The sequence below is a fragment of the Anser brachyrhynchus genome (genome assembly GCF_964034855.1).
Source record: "Anser brachyrhynchus genome assembly, chromosome: 1".
Taxonomy (NCBI): domain Eukaryota; kingdom Metazoa; phylum Chordata; class Aves; order Anseriformes; family Anatidae; genus Anser; species Anser brachyrhynchus.
The window spans coordinates 81,963,804-81,984,735 of record NC_137694.1 but is presented as its reverse complement, the minus strand read 5'-3'; the positions used below and the strand labels follow the sequence as shown (position 1 = coordinate 81,984,735).

The 20,932-nt window shown below is 38.4% G+C and overlaps 1 protein-coding gene across 1 annotated transcript in view; it reads right to left on the bottom strand.

Moving 5' to 3' along the window:
* Positions 1 to 19,964, bottom strand: part of LOC308201001 (SAM domain-containing protein SAMSN-1-like) — a 36,213-nt gene extending 16,249 nt beyond the window's left edge. Inside the window, exons 1-3 of the mRNA XM_080607705.1 lie at positions 19,428 to 19,964; positions 1,526 to 1,597; positions 782 to 937 (exon numbers count right to left, since the gene is read on the bottom strand). Coding sequence (XP_080463831.1) covers positions 782 to 937; positions 1,526 to 1,597; positions 19,428 to 19,484 — 285 coding nt within the window. The 5' untranslated portion in view covers positions 19,485 to 19,964. The remainder of the gene's footprint in view (positions 1 to 781; positions 938 to 1,525; positions 1,598 to 19,427) is intronic.
* Between the last annotated feature and the right edge of the window lie 968 nt (positions 19,965 to 20,932).

Genomic DNA, 20,932 nt, shown 5'->3' with positions numbered 1-20,932 from the left:
TTTATTTTATTTTATTTTATTTTATTTTATTTTATTTTATTTTATTTTATTTATTTTATTTTATTTTTTCTAGTTGGGAAGTTTCATGTTTATTTTTCCTAGTTATTTGGTGTTGATACATGTATGAGATAAGATGCAGACCAGCTAGATTTTTTAGGGATCCTTTCTCCTTATGTGTTTTAAAATTTGGAACTCAGTGACACAAAATAATGAGGAAACAGGGTTTACAGTGGGTAAAACAGATTATATGTTTTTTATATTTAATAAAGATAGCTTCACATAGTAGATAAGAGAAAAGCAGATAAAGCATATGAGTTGTCATGCTGTAGGATGCTGGCTGACCTCTACAAAATGGACTTTGGAAAAAAATCTTGTATTCAAAGACAAATTCTCCAAATGAAGCGTTTTGTACGGGCTGAGTATCAGACTGATGACTGGGTTCATCCAATACTCCCCTGTGTTCACATCAGGAGATGTTTTGTGATACTTATACAAATTCTCCTTGATGACAAAGTAAAATTTGATGACGTAAAACTCCTAGGTCTAACTTGAGCCCTTACTGTGTGATGCTGTACTTGTTTATGTGCATGTGTGTGTACATTAGCATGCACAGGAAAGAAAGCATACATAGTATAAGTTGTTTTAATTCAGTACTTTTAACCATGTTTTCATAGAATCTAATAACTGATAGATGCTTGAAACAAGAACAGGAAAAAATGTACATAACATTGTTACTTCATATGCATTATCACAAAATACAAGATTCTTAAGCCGTGTTTACCATCTCCTCAGAGAGTGCCTTGATGTACTTTTTGCCCATCTTTTTCTTCATGGTAAGGGAAATGGCTCTCATCTTCTTACCCAGGCTTCTTCCATTACTTGCTGCTTTGGTTTGTACTGCATCTCCAACACCACTTACAGTCTCCAGTTCAGAAACCTGATTTGAAATAAAAATGTAAGAAACAACTCACCAAGAAAATATAATTTGGTACAGAGGAATGAGAATTACAGAATAATATTAAGGACACCAATGCAGTTAGGATGACAAAAGTTAGTCACAGCCATTTTCCTGGGGAATAATATACCTAAAGAGGTTTGCAGCACACCCCTGCACTGCAAATGACAGAAAAAAAAATATAAAATATATATCTTTCTGGAATTGTTGTTTCCCTCTGTTAATTGTCTTTAATCCAAACAAGAATTGAGGGGATTTATACAGGTTGCTTGAAAACAAAAATGACACATCTGTAGTCTGCATACATGTGTTGGTTACTTCGGGAACACACCAAAACAAAGTGCACTTTTGTCTTTTTTGAAAACTTGCTTCTAATCTTCACACCAAAGTAAGAAAGTTTAAGTGTGATTCTGTTGTTCATTTTGGCAAGAACTCAATCATCCAGACAGATCCAGATACATAAGACAAGTTCGCACCGGTGTAGAATTTATACAATAGTTACCCAATGTTTTTTGCACAACTGTTATGGGAAAGAGATCTGAAGAAAGTAAAAATTTGTGTGATACAAACCTCAGCTGAATCATCTGTCTTTGATACTGAGTGATGTCTGAAACGGTCAAAGCTTCCAAAACTACTTGTGCGCTGTAAAGAAAGAGAAGACAAACCTGGAATCACTGATGGTGGTTTTATTTATTTATTTATTTATTTATTTATTTATTTTCTGTTTTGAAGACTTAAATACAGCTGTCAAGTCACTGATTTATGTTAAAAATTCCTTTCAAGTCATTGGACTGAGAACTGCTACACCCAGTGGAAACAAACGAGGAGGTGACTATATGGAAAATAAGTATTACTGTACTGCTGGAAACAGAAAAATCAATAAGAGAAACAATACTGCTTCAAATACAAATTAGATAAAGGGTATGATTCGAGTTCTTTTCATGAGTTTCACATAAATATACACAGATATCTGTGAGTTACTTCTGGGTTAGATTGCTGTCTGTGAGCTTAGAAATAAAAAAGCTATTTCCATAAGTATTATGTGAGCCATAGAGCTGGTTATGGTCATGGAAACCTTTCAATTTTTATAGTTTACTTTCATGGCTGTGGATACTGTCCATGATTCTTTACCAACAGGAATAGTCAAGGGCCACTGTGTAGTGTGAATGCATTTTGTCCAAAATGTGTATGTTGTGGAGGAGTAACAGAATAATCAGGCAGGCCCCACAGTTTTGTTGATGACAAGTCAGAGATGCCTTTAAGTTTGCTCCTAGTATCAGCCAGAGTTTGGACATTTATCAACTATACAGAGTCCTTAAGGTCTTGTTTTTACATCTGCACCAGTACTCAATGCTAAGTCTGGAATGAATTTTTTTTTTTTTTAAACTCTTTACCCTTACATAAAAAACGAATGTATTTTAATGCAGTGTCAGATTTCTTGAGTAGGGCTTACTATTATACACAATGCAATATCATCTCAGTTTATTTCTAAGTGTTCAAAATTCCTCCTGGAGGAAAAGAAAAATCAACATTGAACTAAATAGCAAACCACAAACTGTTTGCACATCTTGAATGATTTAACAAGTGATTTCAGACTACCTGGTTACAGACTGTTCTGGATTTATTCATCCATTTACTTTGCCTACATGATTTCAACCAAACTGATTCCTTGCTCCATTGCTTACATTCCCCCCAGCCACACGAGCCCTCTTTTTCTCTTCCCCTGGTTTCTAACACGCCTGTCGTGCCCTCTTCCCCTGGCATCGCCAGCTACCTCTTTTCACTGTTATCCAGGAAACCTGCAAGCTTGAAAAGGACCTGCTAGCTCCTTGCATTGCTCTACCATTTCAACTTTCACATCTTCTCTACCAGGTAAGGTAGCTTGAAAGGATACTGAGGTGGATCATCCATTGGGCAAGAAAAGAGGAGGAGAAAAGGATTTGTTTAATAGCTGATCCAATTGCCTGCTTTTGTGTTGCAGACATGCTTAATGCTGGTATAAACCTGCTTCCAGTGAAGCTAAGGGGAAATCTCTCCACAAATGTAAAAGGAGCAGAAAGACACAAACACTGAGTGCTTTAGGAAATGCTGCCCTTACTTTGCCTGCTCTCCAGGTCCCTATCCAGATGACTGGGTTAGTAATGCTGTTGAAGTGACGTGCTCTGAAATGCTGGAAGACCACAGACCATTTTGAGCTGACACCTAAGTAAAAATTTCAGCTTCTGGGGACTTGTTGAGTGCTGATACAGTACTGTGCCTGCTCTGCCCCTCTGCCCACAGTCACCAAGATGCTGTTCACTGCTCTGTCTCCTTACACTCTCCTTTCCTGGCAGTAGTTAGTCCTGTGAGAGACTCAGCAGTAATGCTGCCATACTCCTGACGCAGTACAGGGTGACAAGTTGACATTCAGTCTTCACAGCTGTGGTCTGGTCTTAAGGAAGGAGTTTATCAAAACGATACCAGCTATGATGAGCACACACACCCCTCCCCTGAGTATTTCCATCCGGGAAGGACCCCATCTTATTCTGTCCCTGCTCATAAATCACAAGGTTACTACACGTATTAGCTTCTTTCTCTCTTACACACAGTCACTTTTAAACTACAAATAGTTTGCAGAGGGGAAAAAAATAAGACAAAGAAAAGCAACTAGAAGCCACGTGAAAATACTTTGTCTTAAGTCTCTATTTCTGAAGAAGAAAATTTGCCTCTCCTGGAACAGAACTGAAAACAAAAACTCCCCACCGTTTCATTTCCCTGTTTTTCCAACCACACTTATTTATTAACAACCCCCCGCATCCCCGGATAAATAAAAAAATAATTTGGACATAGCAGTGGGAGAGGCCTGAATACAACCAGATAGGAGAAGAAAGTGTGCCCACATTTTGGGTCAGTGTTTTAACCATTGCAGCTTGAGAGGAGAAGAAATAACACCTTTTTTTTTTTTTTTTTTTCCCACTAACATTTCTAGGCCTATGTAACCTGAAAAATATTTCCAGCCAAAGGTTATTTGAAGAAGCTGACCCAGATTTGTGAATGTTTTTGGACAAGTAAAATGACATTTACTATTCACTGAGGTGAAAAAAAAAAAAAAGGAAAAAAAAAAAGAAAAACCGCACATCTCTGCTCTTAATTGATTGTAATCTCACAGAAAATCTCTGTTGGGTAAACATTGTGGTTTATTTGTTTGTTTTTACCCTGTGAAGTTGAAAAGGACCATTTAGACTGTCCACTTTAATTTTATCTAAAATTCCCGTATATAAATTTGCTATTAACTAGATGGACAATATCCTGTGACAAGAGGTTAGCTCAATAGTATGATATAAAAACACAGCCCTAAGGATTATGGTTCTATTAGACAGGATTAACACCTTTCACTGGCTTGTCAACCCAGCCAAATGTGCCCTGAAGCGTGGAGCGAGAGGCTGGGAATCACAGCAATATTGGGAAGGTATAAAATAGTCTCACACAGTGATCTCTAAACATACACTGACCTTTCTGTTGCATTCAATCACTTGAAGATGTCTAGTAGGAATAACTGTATATTAAAGTGCAGATGTGCTGCAAATACTTTAAAAGGAACAAGAGGAAAAACATTGTTTATTGTTGGTCTTACCTATAAACAGCTTGAGCACAGGGAAATCAGTTATTCTTTTTTGACCCCTGAAACAACCTTATATCCTACGTGGGCAGAAGCCTTGGGCTATTTTGTAGTATATTTCAGTGTTGTTTCATCCCTATTAAATATTAATAAGGGTTAGAGAATGATTTCCACTCTTCTAGATAATGGTCTTGTTGCACTGGAGAGTACTAAATAGGGCTGCTTCAGCACTTCTCTATACTAACTTTTTCCATTAAGTAATCAATAGCTACCACCTTTTAAAAATGTATTCAACCCCATTATACTGATAACAAAAGGCAGATTTAGGAGCTACGGGCTGCAGGGGAGCAGGACGATGACTTTCAGTAGTTTCAGTCACTGTATTAGTGTCAGGGAACACCTACCCTGTGAAGATAAGGCCAGGCCTTTTTTTTTTTTCCAGCTGAGGGGAAGCTTTTAAAGTAAATGCAAAGCTGCTAGGAGAATATACGCTATTGACTTTTGATACCAGTGTTCAGCATCCTATAAGATTAAGTGATTTTGCTGGCTGGATTCATGGAAGAGATACCAATGGATACGTTAAGCAAATATTAATTTGCTCAATAAAATCTAATGGAGGCATGGGCAGGGACCTGGGGAGAACACTTATTTTTCCACATAATGACCGATCAAATAATTTCTACAAGTCAATGCACTAATTTTTATCCTTTCCCCTCTGGTATACCTAATTAGCATAATGGAAAATGTCACAGACATTTCAATATTTTAAATCCTTCTTCAATCTTTTTCTTATCTTCAGTTCCCTGAAATTTGGGAACTTTATTTAATCATTTTTGAGGGGTAAACAGCATCTAATCACTGTTTATTTTAATTTGGACAGTCTGCAGTTTGTGATCTGGTTTGTCTGCAAATAGACTATCATTTTCCCCTGAAAAGGGTATGGTATACAAATAGAAAAACAACAGCAAAAAGAGATGTTGCAAAACATGTCTTTCTGTTATAAAACACCCTTCCATTGTAGAGGATATCATCAGGAAAGTCAGGCAGCTCTTATGATAAACTAGTCAGAGCTTCTCCGTGTCTAAGGATAAACTTTGAGCCAAAACTAACAGCAGTCATCCTGCTAAATAATCTTTCTGGGTGCTATTCATCTCATGTCTTCCTTCGGACAATTTAGACTGCTCACAGATCTCTATCCCTGCTGTGAGAAATTCTGGCTCATTACATTTTACTTCAAGTCCTATTCAAAATAGAATTTCAGTCCAGCATGATGCAATGGCTTTGTGCTGACCCTTTTGCTCAAGTAAATCTCTTCAAATTCCCCCATGCATTTTCATTTTTAGCTTCCATTCAACCTTAGACTACCCAGACCATGTAAGCTGTGCAAGGGCAAATGCAGTCACTGAGTAACAAAAAGGGAGCTCAGTGTGTTGCCCAATTTCCTCTCCTGCCTTATACACCTGTATTCTTCCCTCTCTGCTCAGAAGAAGCCACAGCAGCTCCCAAGAGGACAGTGCTCTGATCAATGGTGATAAGTGGAGCCCAGGATCTGATTCATTTCACCTGTTCTCAGCTGGTCCCAGTCCCTTCAGAATCAGGATACTCTACTGGGAATGAAATAACAAACTACCAAAGTGGGGATGAATATAACCACTCTGCTAGCTTATCTTACTTCTTGCACAGATAGTCAAAGAAAATTCTCTCCTACATTCCCAGAAGGCAAGATAGTAAATTTTAGCTTTTGGGATTTTCTGTGTAGAACAACAAAAAAAAAAACCCCTCTCACTTCTGTATAAAGAATGAGTATTTGCATACATGATTCAGTAACTCTTAAAAGTGTAACAAAGAAGTAAAAAAAAAAAGAAAGGACATCACAACCTCCCTACCTCAGGGATTTTTCCTATTTACACATTATTTACACATATAGAACATCTGACCACTAACCAAGCTATTAATATAACTTTATAGCCCACCGAAACATGGCCTAAACCTTGTACTTCGCCAGTCAAAAGCAATAAAAAAGATACAGCTTGTTCTTGCTAACTCAAATAGGGCAATCTACTGAAATGGCATTTTTAACTGGCTTAAAAATGACTCTATAAAAGACTCCGGTTGTTAGCATGGCCTGCTATTCGTGGTCTGCATGGAGGTAGGGAGCGAGGAGAGCAGGGTGGGCTTTGAGCAAGGCTCCTCCCTTGAAGGTTCAGAGCAAGCACCCTAATTTTAACAGCAAAAAATAACTAGAAACTTAAAGCTGTGTAAAATAATGAGTCAGTCGTACTTAACACTTCCCCAGGTCAACAAACTTCACTCGTGGAAGTAAATTCCGAGCAGCCCTGTTATAAATGCCCCTGGCTGGCACCAACCTCAGCCTCTACAGCCCAAGCCGACGGTGACACACAGCAGGCAGTGCGGCCAGGGACCTGACCCAAGGACACCCAGTGCAGGGCAGAGAGCCAGGGGCCACTGCCATTACAGCAGGGTGCAGGGCTCCACAGGGTGGGGGCCCATTTCTGCAAGCCATCCTTGGGAAGAGGCAGGCCACATAGGAAGTCTGAGCAAAAAAAAAAGGTGATTTCACCTGGCAAAAATAAAAGTGCATCGTGCTGGTGAAGCAAGTTTGTGAGGAAAGAAGTAAGAAGGCAATTTAAGAAAGGTTGTTAGTAGCACTAACAATATCTTTTCTGCAGCCGAGTTTTGCAAAATGTACAAGGGGGGACAGGAGGGGTTACAACTCCTCTTTCTTTGAATTCTCGTTTACCACTGCAGAACTTGGATCCTTGCAATCAGTGTTTGGAGCCGGTGACTGGGGATATAGATTTTTTTATAGCCCTTTTTCTTAACTTGGAAAAGGAGATAAAACAACCAACTGCTCAAGTGTTCCTGCTCAGGTCAGTGAGTGACAGCATCCAGCACCCTGTGTGGTGGGAACTTTTACTGGAGATAAAGAAAATGTACATTTTAAACAGCACCATTGCTGCCCAGTTGCTGCAGAGCACTCTCACCCCCAGTGAGAAAAAGCTCCAAGTGCTCTTCTGGCAACCTGGCCAAGTCTGGGAGCATGCATACAGGTATTGGCAATAATTATGTAATTAAGACTTTATTATTTATATGACATTTAATTAAAAGTGACTTTCAGTGGCACACAAAACCATGAAAAGAAAATGACTTTAAAAGAAGGTTAAGGATGTGTGACAAACTCAGAGGAGCTATGAAAATGACAGCTAAGGACTTGGCGTGATGTGCACCTCTACTGCACTGTTATCCTTTTTTATCCTTCACTTACACATGGGCAGAAACGCTGAGGGACAAGCTTGGAAATCCACCCTCCACAAAACAGTGACCACAATGAAGGGGAGTGTTATGTGAGCAAAGACTGGCTAAACACTGCATAAGCACTGCAGGCTTTGGTCTTTAATCCCTTAAATAATAACATCTTTTCTCTCCTGAACCTTCCTCCTCCTGAACCACAGCAATTTGCATACAAATTCTGGTGTTTTAAAAATGAATTGCCTTGTTTCAATTAAAGTCCTTTCTGTACTTCCTTATACAGCATGCTATTATTAATGCTGGGTGTTATCCTGGCCCTGACCTTGCAGGGCTCAGTTGGATTTCTCTTGCGAGAGAAATCACTCACGTGTTGGTCTGCAGGATGGGCTTTAAGAGAAGATGAAAATACGTGTGCCAAAAGGTGAGCCAAGAAGAATGAAGTGCCCGAGGAGTCAGTTTTGCAGGGAGACCTGAGCATCCTGCACACATGGAGTGGAACAGGCTGCTTGGCTAGCGTCCCCTCCCAGAAGAGGCAGGGGTCTCCTCTGTGTGGCTATCAGGGGTATTCCCCCATTAGCAGAGAAGCAGCAGCAAGGACCCCCACCGCCTCATCATACTGTACAAAGACCACAGGTGGAACAGCGCAGGGAGCCACAGCATGTCCGACGGCCTTGCTGTCCTCTTCTGCACGGCTGAGAAGCGGCTGCAGCTGCCGATGGCCAGCCCTGCAGTGCAATGGGAAGGACGACACTTTGGTCAGAGCCTCTGTGACTTGGCTGTCGTACCACAGCCATACGAGATCCCTTGCAAGGGTCATTACGGTGGCATCAAGAGACTCCTTGCCTATCTTGCACTTCATTCAGGCACAATGTGGGAGCTGGTCCTGCTCCCATGGGAGTCACCGTGAATGAAATGCAGCTGCTGCTTTCCTTGCTAAGGAGAGGCACATTTTGAGCGGAAGATATTCCCTCAGATGACCTTCCAAAGGGAAACAGGATTAAAAAGTAACCTCTAAGTCACAGTTAAATCTGACCGTCTCAAAAGCTCGTTTGGTTTTTTGAAGAGTAAGCAAACTTTAGAAAACCCTTGTACAAGTTTTACTGCAGTCCTGCAGCCTTATCCTTGACAACAGGTAATGACCAACAATAAGCTAATTCTAAGAAACTTGGGGGGGAGGGAGGGAGGAGAGGAAGTTAGTTTTTATTACTTTTAAATGAGTGTTTGATACATCATGTTGGTTCCTCTGATTAATGTTCACAGCAAACTCAGCCATTGGAGTTGTAATGTTTCTGCAAGCTTCCCTACAGCAAAGCTTAGCCATTAATTCAGTGGCATATGTCAGCTCAGCAGAGCAAGGTCACTCTTCTCTTTCAAGGGGAACCTTTTTAGAAATAATAAAACTGACAGAAAGTTCTTTTTTGCATGCTTTATGTCACCTGAGGTTGAGTGCTGCAGTTAATATCACAGAGCTTATAAACATTCCCATCTTCAGCAGTCTCCAACCCCACTGGGCTCTTGGAACCTAAACTTTTTTTTTTTTTTTAAAGTAATATAGTGACAGCTTTATGTGGGGCAGATATACTGTATGTAATCCTAAATGAGTAAAAAATGAGTAAAAAATGAACAAATCTTTTCTTAGGCTCTTTAGAGGAGAAATTTTGGAAGTCACTAAGAGACTGCTGATACTGCAGTATGGATTTAGGATGTTAGTGCTTAGAGGAAAACAATTAAAGACTTTGATAATTTGTCTCCATGGATTCTTGTACCTTTGGCTAAGGGGGGGGGGGGGGGTGGATTTTAAATGTTACTGGTCCACCTTATTCCCATTTCACTGTTAACTAATACTGCAGGCTGGAAATCTGTGTAGACATGTAATGTAAAGGAGAACACAAAGTTAACTGATGTATTTATGGAATCATTTTGAACTTGCAAGTAAATAGAAATGTGTTAGTCATCTGTTATTACAACTAATTGCAACTGGAACATATTTATCGGGATACAAATATTACAAAGCATGATAAACAAACTAACTACTGGAGAATAAGATCCAAACAATAGGTCAATTTCCCCCCCTCATTATCTTCCTTCAGACATCCTGACTGCACTTGATTAATGAATCCATAGTGAGATTAGCTGAAATTGCCTTAATGGAGATGCACTGCAGTGGAGAAGCAAAATTCAGTGTGGTATCTATCATCAGTCATTGTGAATTTTAGTGTTTCATCAAATCTATATGTCCATTTATTTACATTATTTTTATCTTGGAGAACAATAAAAATCAAACAAAAGACTATACTCATTACAGTGCGTTAACTTTTGACTCCTTTAAAATGATGACCAGTGTCACCACGCTTTTTTTCCTTCATATATCCTCCCTTGTCAGAAAGCTGAGCTCCAATGTTGGCTTATTGCCATCAACTGGCCAAAGTTATCTTCATCGTCCAGTTGAAGAAAACATACTTTGCATTTCATTGCAGCCTTGTAAACTTCAAAACCCAGACATGCTTGCTTGCAAAAAATATGCATGGGAATCCTAAATGTTTGTTAGAAATTTGAGTATAAATAAATAAATAAAATGAGCTTCTTGTTTTGGACCAGTACATCAGCTGAAATAAGGTTTCTAATTCAGAGTTTTCTATTGATTTAGAACTGTCTAAGAATACCTCTTAGTGTACACGATATGGTATGTGAGATTCTGGGCTTTCTTTGTAGCATAAGTCCTATCACTGCAATCCTGGGGTGACGGGGTGGGGAGAGAATAAATATAGTTCCCTGAAGGCAAGATAGCATCCTGATTCTGTTCAGGTCATTTTTATATCAGAAAGGAACAAATAACAATCAACAGCTCAGTGGGGGTACTGGATATGGCAAATGGTACCCATCTAGTATCATCAATTCCCCTTTCTCTGATTATCTCTGTGGCAGTGGGGTTACTGTGACCACAACTCAGTAGAAGACTGAGATTTCATTACATGAAAAACAAATTCACTAGACATTTGGGTTGTGTTTTCTTTCAGATGCCTGACAAAATTGAGGCTAAGCTCTTGCAACCTCCATGAAAATCGTGCATAACTGAGAGACACAAATGAGATGATGCCTTCAAGGAACAGGTAGCCATGAAAGCTTTGAGGAGTTATATGAAGCCTCAAAACAAGGCCATACTCCAAATCCTTCTCAAATCTGTCCTATGGCTGCAAAGGAGATTGCATTATCTACAAGGTTTTAAACTTTTATGAATAGCAGGAACATGTCTACTTCTCCCATTCCTTCAGATACTATCCAAAATCCCAAACACATAGTTTTCAAGCATTTTTTTCCAGGTTGACACAATGACCCAGAGACTCTCACTAATCAAACAAATATAAGCTCTATTAGAGAGACAGGAAGAAAATCATGGAAGTACCCCAACAGGCTATATCAGAAGAGCTTTGCTATGTACTTGTGGTTAGAGCTGGATGACTGCTGTACCATCATCATCATCTATTACATGCGCTCACTACACAAGCTTTGAGCTTTTCATCCATCAGTGAACCATGTCCCCTTTTCAGTTCTGTGAAGCACTTTGTAGACTTAACATAGGATCTTTAAAAGGAGGCAGACAGAAAGAGGAATGAGAGAAATACAGTTCAGCTGTGGAGAATGAAAGCAATTAATGAGTGGTAATGCTCAACATCAACTTTGCTCAGGTGAAGGCAGCAGAGAGTCAAGCTTTGTAAACTCATTCAGCTGCCTCGGTTACTTTGTCATCTGTTCTTTACACATCTGCATTTGGCTGTGCTGTTGCTAAGTGAAGCTGATTTCTTTATCTTGTTACTGCAGGCTGACTGACAAAGCTCCATCTTGATCTTAAACGTAATGGCAGAGGGAAAACATGAAATTACAGCATAGCTTTTCCATGCTTTCTAGTTGAATGGCAGTCCTACAGAGCTTCTGTTTTTCCTGAAGAAGCCACCAGAAACCCTGCAGAAAATCTTAAACCCAAGTACTCAAGTATTTCACTAGCCCCAAGTATCGCTTACCTTTCAACATGCCTGAAAGAACAGCAAACTTACCACACATTCTGAATGAGGTCAACATGACCAAGAAGAGGAACTCACTACTTCCTACAATTCTCAGTAAAAAACAAGGACAGATATGTCAGGTTACTTGGTTGTTCTTGTGAAGATGATAAAAGAGATGAAGGCATAAAAGGTATAAGAAAAGAACTAAAACTCCATCCATGAGACATAATGGCACAAAACATTAGATGGATCACAAAATCTTTGTCCCAGAGAAGGGTTTTCTTTTTGGCCTAAATGCTGGATGATGGCTAGGAATGACAGACCCTTTGCAGCTGATGTTCAGCATACCAGAAAGATGCCAGTAGATGTTAGGACTGGCAACTAAGAAGCCTAAAGTCTGTGTACAAGTGAAATCACCATCCAGCTTTCTGTGTATCCTTGGAATAAACATACAAAGATATACTGGAAAAAAAGTGGCAGTACGATGCATAATACATCCAGTCAAAGAAGCAGCTTTATGGAAGTAGTTCAACTTCTCCAGATTTCTCTTAGGGCTGGAATTTCAGCCTCAAGTTTGGAAAGAAGAAAAAAAGTAAGATGATGCTCTTCCGCTATGTAAATGAAATAAGATATAAACACCTAGAAAGGTAAGAGCATGCAAATACAGGAAAGATTTCCCTTGGGAAAAAGATAGGTGGTCATTCGTCATCCTCTGGAATATTAACACACATGCACACAGACTCCTTCATCTGATGTATGAAACAAAGTTTTCCATTACAATGGATTAAAGGACTTGCTAAATATTCAGAGCATATATAATCTGTAGCCTGTTGCCAAGCAGAAAAATGTCTAGAGCAAAACCACAGACATTGCTAATTTGTAGAAATGAGTGAAACTGCTTCTAACAACTGAAGTAATTCTGCTGTCTCTGTTACAAGCTTTCAGAAGATAAAGCTTACAGGATATTGCGACTACAGAGGCCCAGAAGACTTCTCTTCGTTTCCTGGTGTGGGTTTTGCCAGGGATTTCAGCCCAACAAAGCAAGAGGTTCATTCTTCTGGCTAAAGTGTTTGTAGCCACCCATAAATTGCTTATACCTGTCAGCGACAGCTTTATAAATTCAGTCTGGATTTATATAATAATACAGGTTACTAGAAGGATATTGAAACCTCCAAAGAACTTTAGGCCACATCCTCTGTCCTGCCCCTACACAGTTACTGTTTTTTACAAACAACGACCTGGCCAGTGTTTGATTTAAGAGTATTTTGGGTTTTCTGGAAACACAGTATTGAAGTAAGTTGAATGATTTATAAAGCTAGTTAAAGAATTAGAAGGCAACTAATGCTGATTTATATCACCTTGGTATTTGTGCTACAGTACTTATCAGAGAGTACAGTTATAACTGTTGTGGTTGCTAATCAGATTTCCAGAAATGGCTGGAGAATGTAGTTCAGACATGTTTCTTGAAATGTCATTCCTTGCTTAGAAAAACAAAGAAAGAATTGCACTGGTTTTGTTTGTTTGTTTGTTTTTAAGAAAAATTCACATTAGTGTAAAAATATTCCCTTCAGGAAATTTGCTCTCACTTGTTTTAGAATATCTTGTTATCTAAGGGCTTAAGCCTGGGTAGAGAAGGTAAATCAAGTGAGGGAATAAATAAGAAATGGCCTGAATTTTGAACATTTTATCTTATTTTATCTTATTTTATTTTATTTTATTTTTTATTTTTTTTGCATGCAAGCTAGTCAAGAGTTGTGTGAGTCCTTAATGATCCTTTGTATTGATCTGAGAATCAGAATGTGGAGTCTGGATATCCTACTCAGCCTCGTGGCAAAGGGGAGGAGAAAGATAGTTGTTCCTTCAAAACAAAGACCCTGGACCTTTACTTACTCTCTGGTGAGAAAACAAAATTCCAGAAATTTCAAAATCTTATTTTGAAAGAGGTATGCTACCATGTAAGTGAGGAAACAGTCTGAAACAAACAAACAAACAAACAAAAATCTCTATGGGCCTGCTGTAAACCAAAGGAAAAAGAAAATTTTGGATGATAATCAATATTTAGAAACAAGATGTTGATATGAAAAAGGAAGAAAAATAACAGAGGTAAGAGGAGCAGTAATATCACTGCAGAACTTTCCACTCACACAAGAAAAATACCCCAGGGTTAACTCTAACCTTGTTCCAATTTTTTACAAAGTCTGAGGGAGACAGGAAACACCTTCTGATGTGTAACCTGCAACCCCTTTTTTCCCCATCTGCACATACATGGTTATTACTAGTATAATTTTTTCTTTCTCTGAACCCTTCCTTGATAAAGGCCCACAGGTATTTCCACTACGATCCAGATTCTCAAAACTACTTCCCAGATGTCATCTGTTTCTGCTTATTTAACAGAGTTCAAATGGATTTTGACAAACAGTGTTTCTTCAAGAGGCAATGGAGTAAAGACCTTTAATGACAGAACTATGTGTCATCTTTGCCTACAAGCATAAATTTGCACAGCGGGCAGTATGGTGAAAATAGCTTATCATCAACTCATCACCTCTCATCATTGTTAGAATTAAATGCAAATGGAAATGAACATCACTTCAGTCATGGCTGTGAAAATTAGCATTTGTGACATTAGCAGTGGCTCATTTATTATACACTCAAAATTTCAGGGAGAAAGAAAGAATTTAAAACTCGCTATTTTCAGAACTCTACCAGTCTTTACCTTTGAAATAAAATTAAACCCCTCAGCTTTCCCCACTCAAGGATAAATCCTAGTTAATATTCATTAGCATTGCACAATCTCTTCACTGCAGATCTTGTCCCACAGATGATCTAATTGTCTTGAATTATTTTTGGTATTTAGGTTTGCTGTACTTATTTTCTATTTTATTTTCTTTAGTAAATATTCCGCATTAGCGAATACTGCACAAGCCACTGTCTAAGAAAACTGCAGCACCGAAAAACTTGCTTGTAGTATCTGTCTGCACTACAGGCTTCAAACACAGGCAAGTGATAAACTTTACACAGATGACAAATCCCACAGAAATCAATAGGATCACAGCTAATTTGTTCAATTATATGTTTTTCAGGATAAGTATCAGGCCTTCTGTGAAGAATATATACAGAAGAGAAATCCCGGACTCATTACATCTATGGTAAAAACGTGCATTGATTTCTGTGCAGGCAGGGTTTCAAATAATGCTTATAAAAAGGAAAATTAATAATATAAAATACTACTAGGGGACAAAGTTGTGCATTAAAATATTTCCCTCCACTGGATTTGCCACTATTTTATTATAGCCCTGAAAATAAATAATAGTTTATCACCTTAGTAAGTGAATATTGATTTAATTAGAAGCTTGGACATATTTTTGCCTAAACAAAATACACAGGCATTGACCCTGAATTGTCTTACACCAGAAGTAAGCCAGGTTCCACACATAGAGTATGTTTCGAATGAGAAAAAGGAAACAAAAATGTCTCAAACCTTTAGCATAAACATAGATCATCTGTCATGTAAAATAATGACACAAGACTTTCCAGAAAGTAAAGCCAGGAAAAAATGGCACAAAGTCGTGTTTGCTTCAGCTTGAAGTAAAGCCAAGAATCATCAGGCTGTTCTCAAGTTTGCTATGTCTGTAGGAATTTGAGAGAAAAATAAGAATAGCTTCCGCACAGCACATTACATTGTATGAAGTGAGCAGCACAGTGCAGGGACATTTTACTGATTAGTTTGCAACTTCCATTGTCATTTACACCTGGTCAAAACTGTAAAACACCAAAAAGTGGAAAGAGGAGTAGCTGAAAAAATGCTGTAATAGTGTTTTGTTTTTATTTTATTTTATTTTATTTTATTTTTTGTATGGTACTGCATGAAGCACATAAAAGAGGAGACTAGAGCCTGTATAAATTCTCCAAATGATTTTCTTACCATTTTTAAAATCTACTTTGTGCCACTCCCCAGATACACAGAGATCTGTAACGCCTCCATAAGGGCCAAAGAGGATAAAATCCAGGCGATTTCAGGGGTCTTTGGTTTATCCTCTAAGTCAACTGCTCTCCTCCTCCCAGCTCTCCAAGCGGTGGTGGGACAGAGTACACCACCTCATGGCTGAAGCACATCTGGTAAAAGCATTCACTCCTGCTCCTTGCTACAACACTCTGCTGCTCTGCACCTGCCCCTCCAGCAATGCAGGGGACCCGCTCTGGCTGCAGCGAGCTGCCGGGGCCAAGGCGGACTCCGGTGATCAGTGCCACAAACATGATCATGCTATGTGCAAGTCCTAGTTTGTTTGACCTCACCTGCCCACAAATAATACTGAGCTGTGGATCAGAACAGCTGCACCACATAAACCGAATCACGTCCAGGCTGACAGAAAAGTGAAGGGGACAGGTGAGTTCTGAAAGGATGCGCTGAGAGTGCTCTTCATGGGAAGTGCTCATGCTGTACTGTGATAGAAAGTCATTTAAGGACCTGGACAGACAGACAGGTTGGATTAGAAAGAGGACAGGCTTGAAATAGAGAGCTTAACCCCTCAATAAGTTTGAATTTCTTCAATATTAGGCAGTGTATTTTTATGCCTTAGGACTGTTCCTTTACAATTCAACTGCCTAGGTTCTCAGCTGCTGTACAAGGAGTAAACATATAAATCCACAGCAGTATGTGCAGCTACAATGATAAACATTAGCAAATGATCAGAATCCTTTCATTATCTCTTTTGAAAATATTTATCTCCCCATGTTCTCTGGGATAACACCAGGTTTAGATTTTTTTTTTTTTTTGCTCAAAAATGAATGTTTATTACATTCATTATTTACTTTACATACAAATCATATAGTAGTTACATACATATCCACACATATACAAAAGCTGCCAGATATGCAATAAAGTTATTAAGCATGTCTGCAGTGCTATAGTAATCCTTGCTGTATAAGGAAAAACTGCAACACTAGTATTTCATGGCAATGGACAAATATCAACCTTTGGATAGAAGACACTGAGAGCTGCAAGATGATATTTCTTATCTATGTAGCACCTAGCACATTTGCAGAATTCTCTAAAATGCCACAACAATAAAGTAAATGTATTACAAACAGAGAATTGGCAGTTAGATAAGTGAAAATCTGTATTAGTCCTCCACTGGCCACTGACCTGCCCACCACTACTAGTGGCTCTATAGAGGGACAGTGAATTGCCAGGGGAAAGGTTTTAACACCAACTGTGCATGGCATTCTTTATCAAAATGCATAACCACATACTCTTCATGGACATTGGGTAATTTCACATTAGAATGTAATAAAAACAAAAGGATTAAAAAGAAAATCAAGGTGAAACACTTGAATTGATGCACAAAAGTTCATACAAATATGATAAAGACAACTGGTCACAATGGGTAAGACTGAGTTGCCTAAACAGATGTTTTGGTTGTCCTGTTTGTGGGTCTAAGGTGGCAAACCACATTTTCACTTAACACTCCTATGGCTTTCCCATAAGTCTTGTGTCATATGTGTCAGCCCCATGTGTCTGCTCTGGAGACACTAGGACATCTGAGACAGCCACCTAAAGTTGAGGAAAGGTAGCCCAAGACCTCCACAGTGACAATTACATCCTTCCCTGTGAGTATAAGGTGACGTCAAATATTGCCTATGCAGACCGGGGGTAGCCAGGAAGACATCTAGAGTAGTCACTTATGAAACTCTGTAACTTCTGTCGGGAGGTGAAGACCTGCATCCCATGTTACCCAATTCTGTATTGAGCAAGTTAGGTATTTGCATTGCTTACACAGTGCATGTTTCGAAACATGCTACATCAAACGAAAATTTCTATTCTGTGTGAAGGAGGTGGCGGAAGCTGTCTTCTCCCACAACCTTTTTGTGAATAGCATATTCAGCAAAAGATTCTCATAGTGGAAGGTTTACACAGTTCTTTGCAAAAGTGGGACTATAGTAGATGAACTGTTTCAAAGTATGCTATTAAGGCAGAAAGAGATCCTGAGCTACTTCACAAAGACTTTCCAATTTTTGTTAAACATTTAAAATAAGACTAAGTCAGCCCAGCAATGTCAGGAGGTTTGACAATCAGTCAAGTGTTTAGACTCTCTTTATCTCTGCTTTACACACACAGTGAATCCATATATATATATAATGTTCACAGACTTTCATGTGTATATATAAATATATATATATATTTGCAGATTCACATAGATTCAGAGATTTGAGAAGCCACAGTGACAGCATTTTAATAGCATGGAGTACATTCATGAATGAATAACCAACTTTGTGGAAAAAAAAATCAGACCATTTGTTAAGTAAAATATTATTCTGGAAGTAGAGAGTGACCAAAAGTGAATTTTGCAAATAATGATTGGACAGGGTCTCATGACCCTTTCTCACTTATAGTGTAATTCAATATTAACTATACTCCTTCCCTGCCTTTAAAAAACAGTATGATGATGGAACAGAAGCAAATAGATACCATATAAACAAATGAAATGCTTAAAAGATATACAAATCCATGGAAAAATGACTTCAAAATTGTTTAAAATCCATGGAATATAACATTAATTGTTAATGAATCAGAGACTAGACTAAAGCTGCAAATGTGATATATAAAAGCCAATGCCATGTAAAACCAGAAGACGTTCCTTCTGAAAAAATGTCTTCAATAAGCTTTTGGGATACAGAAGTCACAATATGAGGTGTGTTCCCAAACAATGAGAAGATGGGTATGTAAACTAAGAGACACTGAGTTACTGAAATCAGACGTATACTAAAAGGGTTTTCTAGTCTCTTATTTAAATTTTAAGCACTGAAAAAATGATATGGAAGTGCTCACATCTAGCAGCATCCATTTCTCTTAAGGCTCACAACACAATTTGAAAGGTTATTCTACACAAAGTCCAGGGACTTAAAGCAAATTTGTAGGGCAGGACGTACCCTTATGCATCTTCCAAAACTCACACTTTCTTTCTTGCAATTCCAGATTGCAGAAAGTGTCCAGTGTAGCAACTTATCAATTTATTCAGAGTATTTTTTTCAAGCTGAAAGTATAATCATTCCCAGAAAAGTGAAGATGACAAACACTGATTGCCAAGTACCATCTCCTCCTCTAGTTATGGTAATGCAAAAGCAAATTTATTAAAACAAGGACCAAATATAGTTTTTCTAATCCCTCACTACTTCCCACACTCTTTCCTGGGACATCATCCGTTTATTACAAGTGCAAGGGAGAAAGGGAGCTTTTGTGAGAGTCTCTGATAAAAGCCTATTGCAGAACATACACAGATAGACAACATCCAGTACCATGACCCTTCAACACAGCTATAGCAGCTTCAGAATTATGATTTCTTGGATCAGATCATTACATTTATAAAGAGAGTACATAAAAATAAATTCTTGAAATTATACTACAGAGGGACTTGCTGAGGAAATCCTGAATTACTTCAGGTTTTGGTTTTCAGCTCCACATTTTCTGTAGAGGCTGCAAAATCTTAAGAGCTACTCCACAGAATTACAACCAGTCCTAGGCCTTTCAAGTACCTAAATATTCCTTTTAAAACTTGTTAAGAATTCCTGTCATAATTCATTGACAATAACAGTTAAACATTCTTACCTTTGGTTTTTGGCTTTTCTCCTTATCAGACACATTGGATGGTTTTCTCTTCAACATTTTAAATTCAGGTTTATCCAACTGATGTGCAACTGCTACTGGCTTGCAACTAAACTAAGCACAAAAAAGTGTATACCACACAAGGGCACATCAGTTAATGCAGTTCCTTATTCTGTCAGGATGTGACCACGCAGCTGCTTTGCAGAACGGGTGAGCAAGCTGAGATGGTAGTTTGGGGAGGGAGTGAGGAAGGAGGGAAGGAAGTGACAGGGGAGAGAGAAGTGCACTAGCGAGATGAGTTGAAAATGAGGACAGGGTGCAGAGTAAGAAATTCTTTAAAACTTCTGTGTTAACGTCAGGCCTCAGTAAGACATTGTACAACCTCAAGAAATCATTCTCTTTTCCTCTCTCATTTTTCCCACTCAACCTTGTGGCACTAACTGCACCTTTCATTTCAGCTTGTGCTGAGACTTGAATGTGAAGAAGGTGTGCTGCTCTTCTGAGCACCAAGAGATATTATTTCCCAGCAGATCTGCACTGCACTGTGGCACACGGTCAAGCTGCTCCCTAATGTCTCTCTTTCTCTCTTAGCTATACAGTCATGCAATAAATGGAAGAAGATTAACGGCTAGTGTTTGGGAGAGAAGGAAGGATTTCTAAAGCCATTTTCTTGTTTTGCACGGTAGAATATTTTTTTTGCCTTTCATCACAGAATTTGGACACCCTGAAATAGCACTCTTCAGTCTTCCACTGTTGTTGATTCGGTGGCAAAATAGAAGGGAGAACAACCAAGTCTAACAGAAGACTTACAACAAAGAGTCAGGGGAGAATGACAAATTAAAGTTCTTTTTACCCCCTTTAAAAACAACTCAGAGGCTAAATGAAAGTGGTGGTACCAAGATAGCTTAGAATTTCTGCTTATTTTTGTTTGATATAATTTGCCAAAGTGAAACACACACACAAATCTGGACTATCCTAAAAAAAAAAAAAAAAAAAAAAAAAAAGTATTTGTTGTGAATCATAAAACACGAAACCTGAAACCATGAAAAAAAAAATCAGCTTTTTGCTGAAAGATGGATGAAAATTCTCAATTACAAACCTAAAATCTTCGGGCTACCCACAGAACTTCAATGAAATCTTACCATTAATACAAATGAATAAAGAAATCTATTTTTAAGTGAATTGCAGAACTGACAAAATGAAGAAAAAAACTTTGGTTAAAATTTTTTTTTTCAATATTTTGTTGACATTTTTCCAAAATGAAAAAAGAAAGTTTTCAAAAATACCCAATTTAAACAACTTTTTCTCATAAGATTTGCACCAGTAAAACCTCTTTACAAAAAAAACAAGTTTGTGAAAATCTCTTGCACCAAATAACAATTCACAAGTCATTGTGAATCCAAATGCTGAGTGCACACACCCTAGTAAAGCCCAGTCTTTTCTTTCTGAATGTCATCATTTTAATAGTAGATCTGGGTGAACACAGACTTCAAGAGAAGCTAAAACAA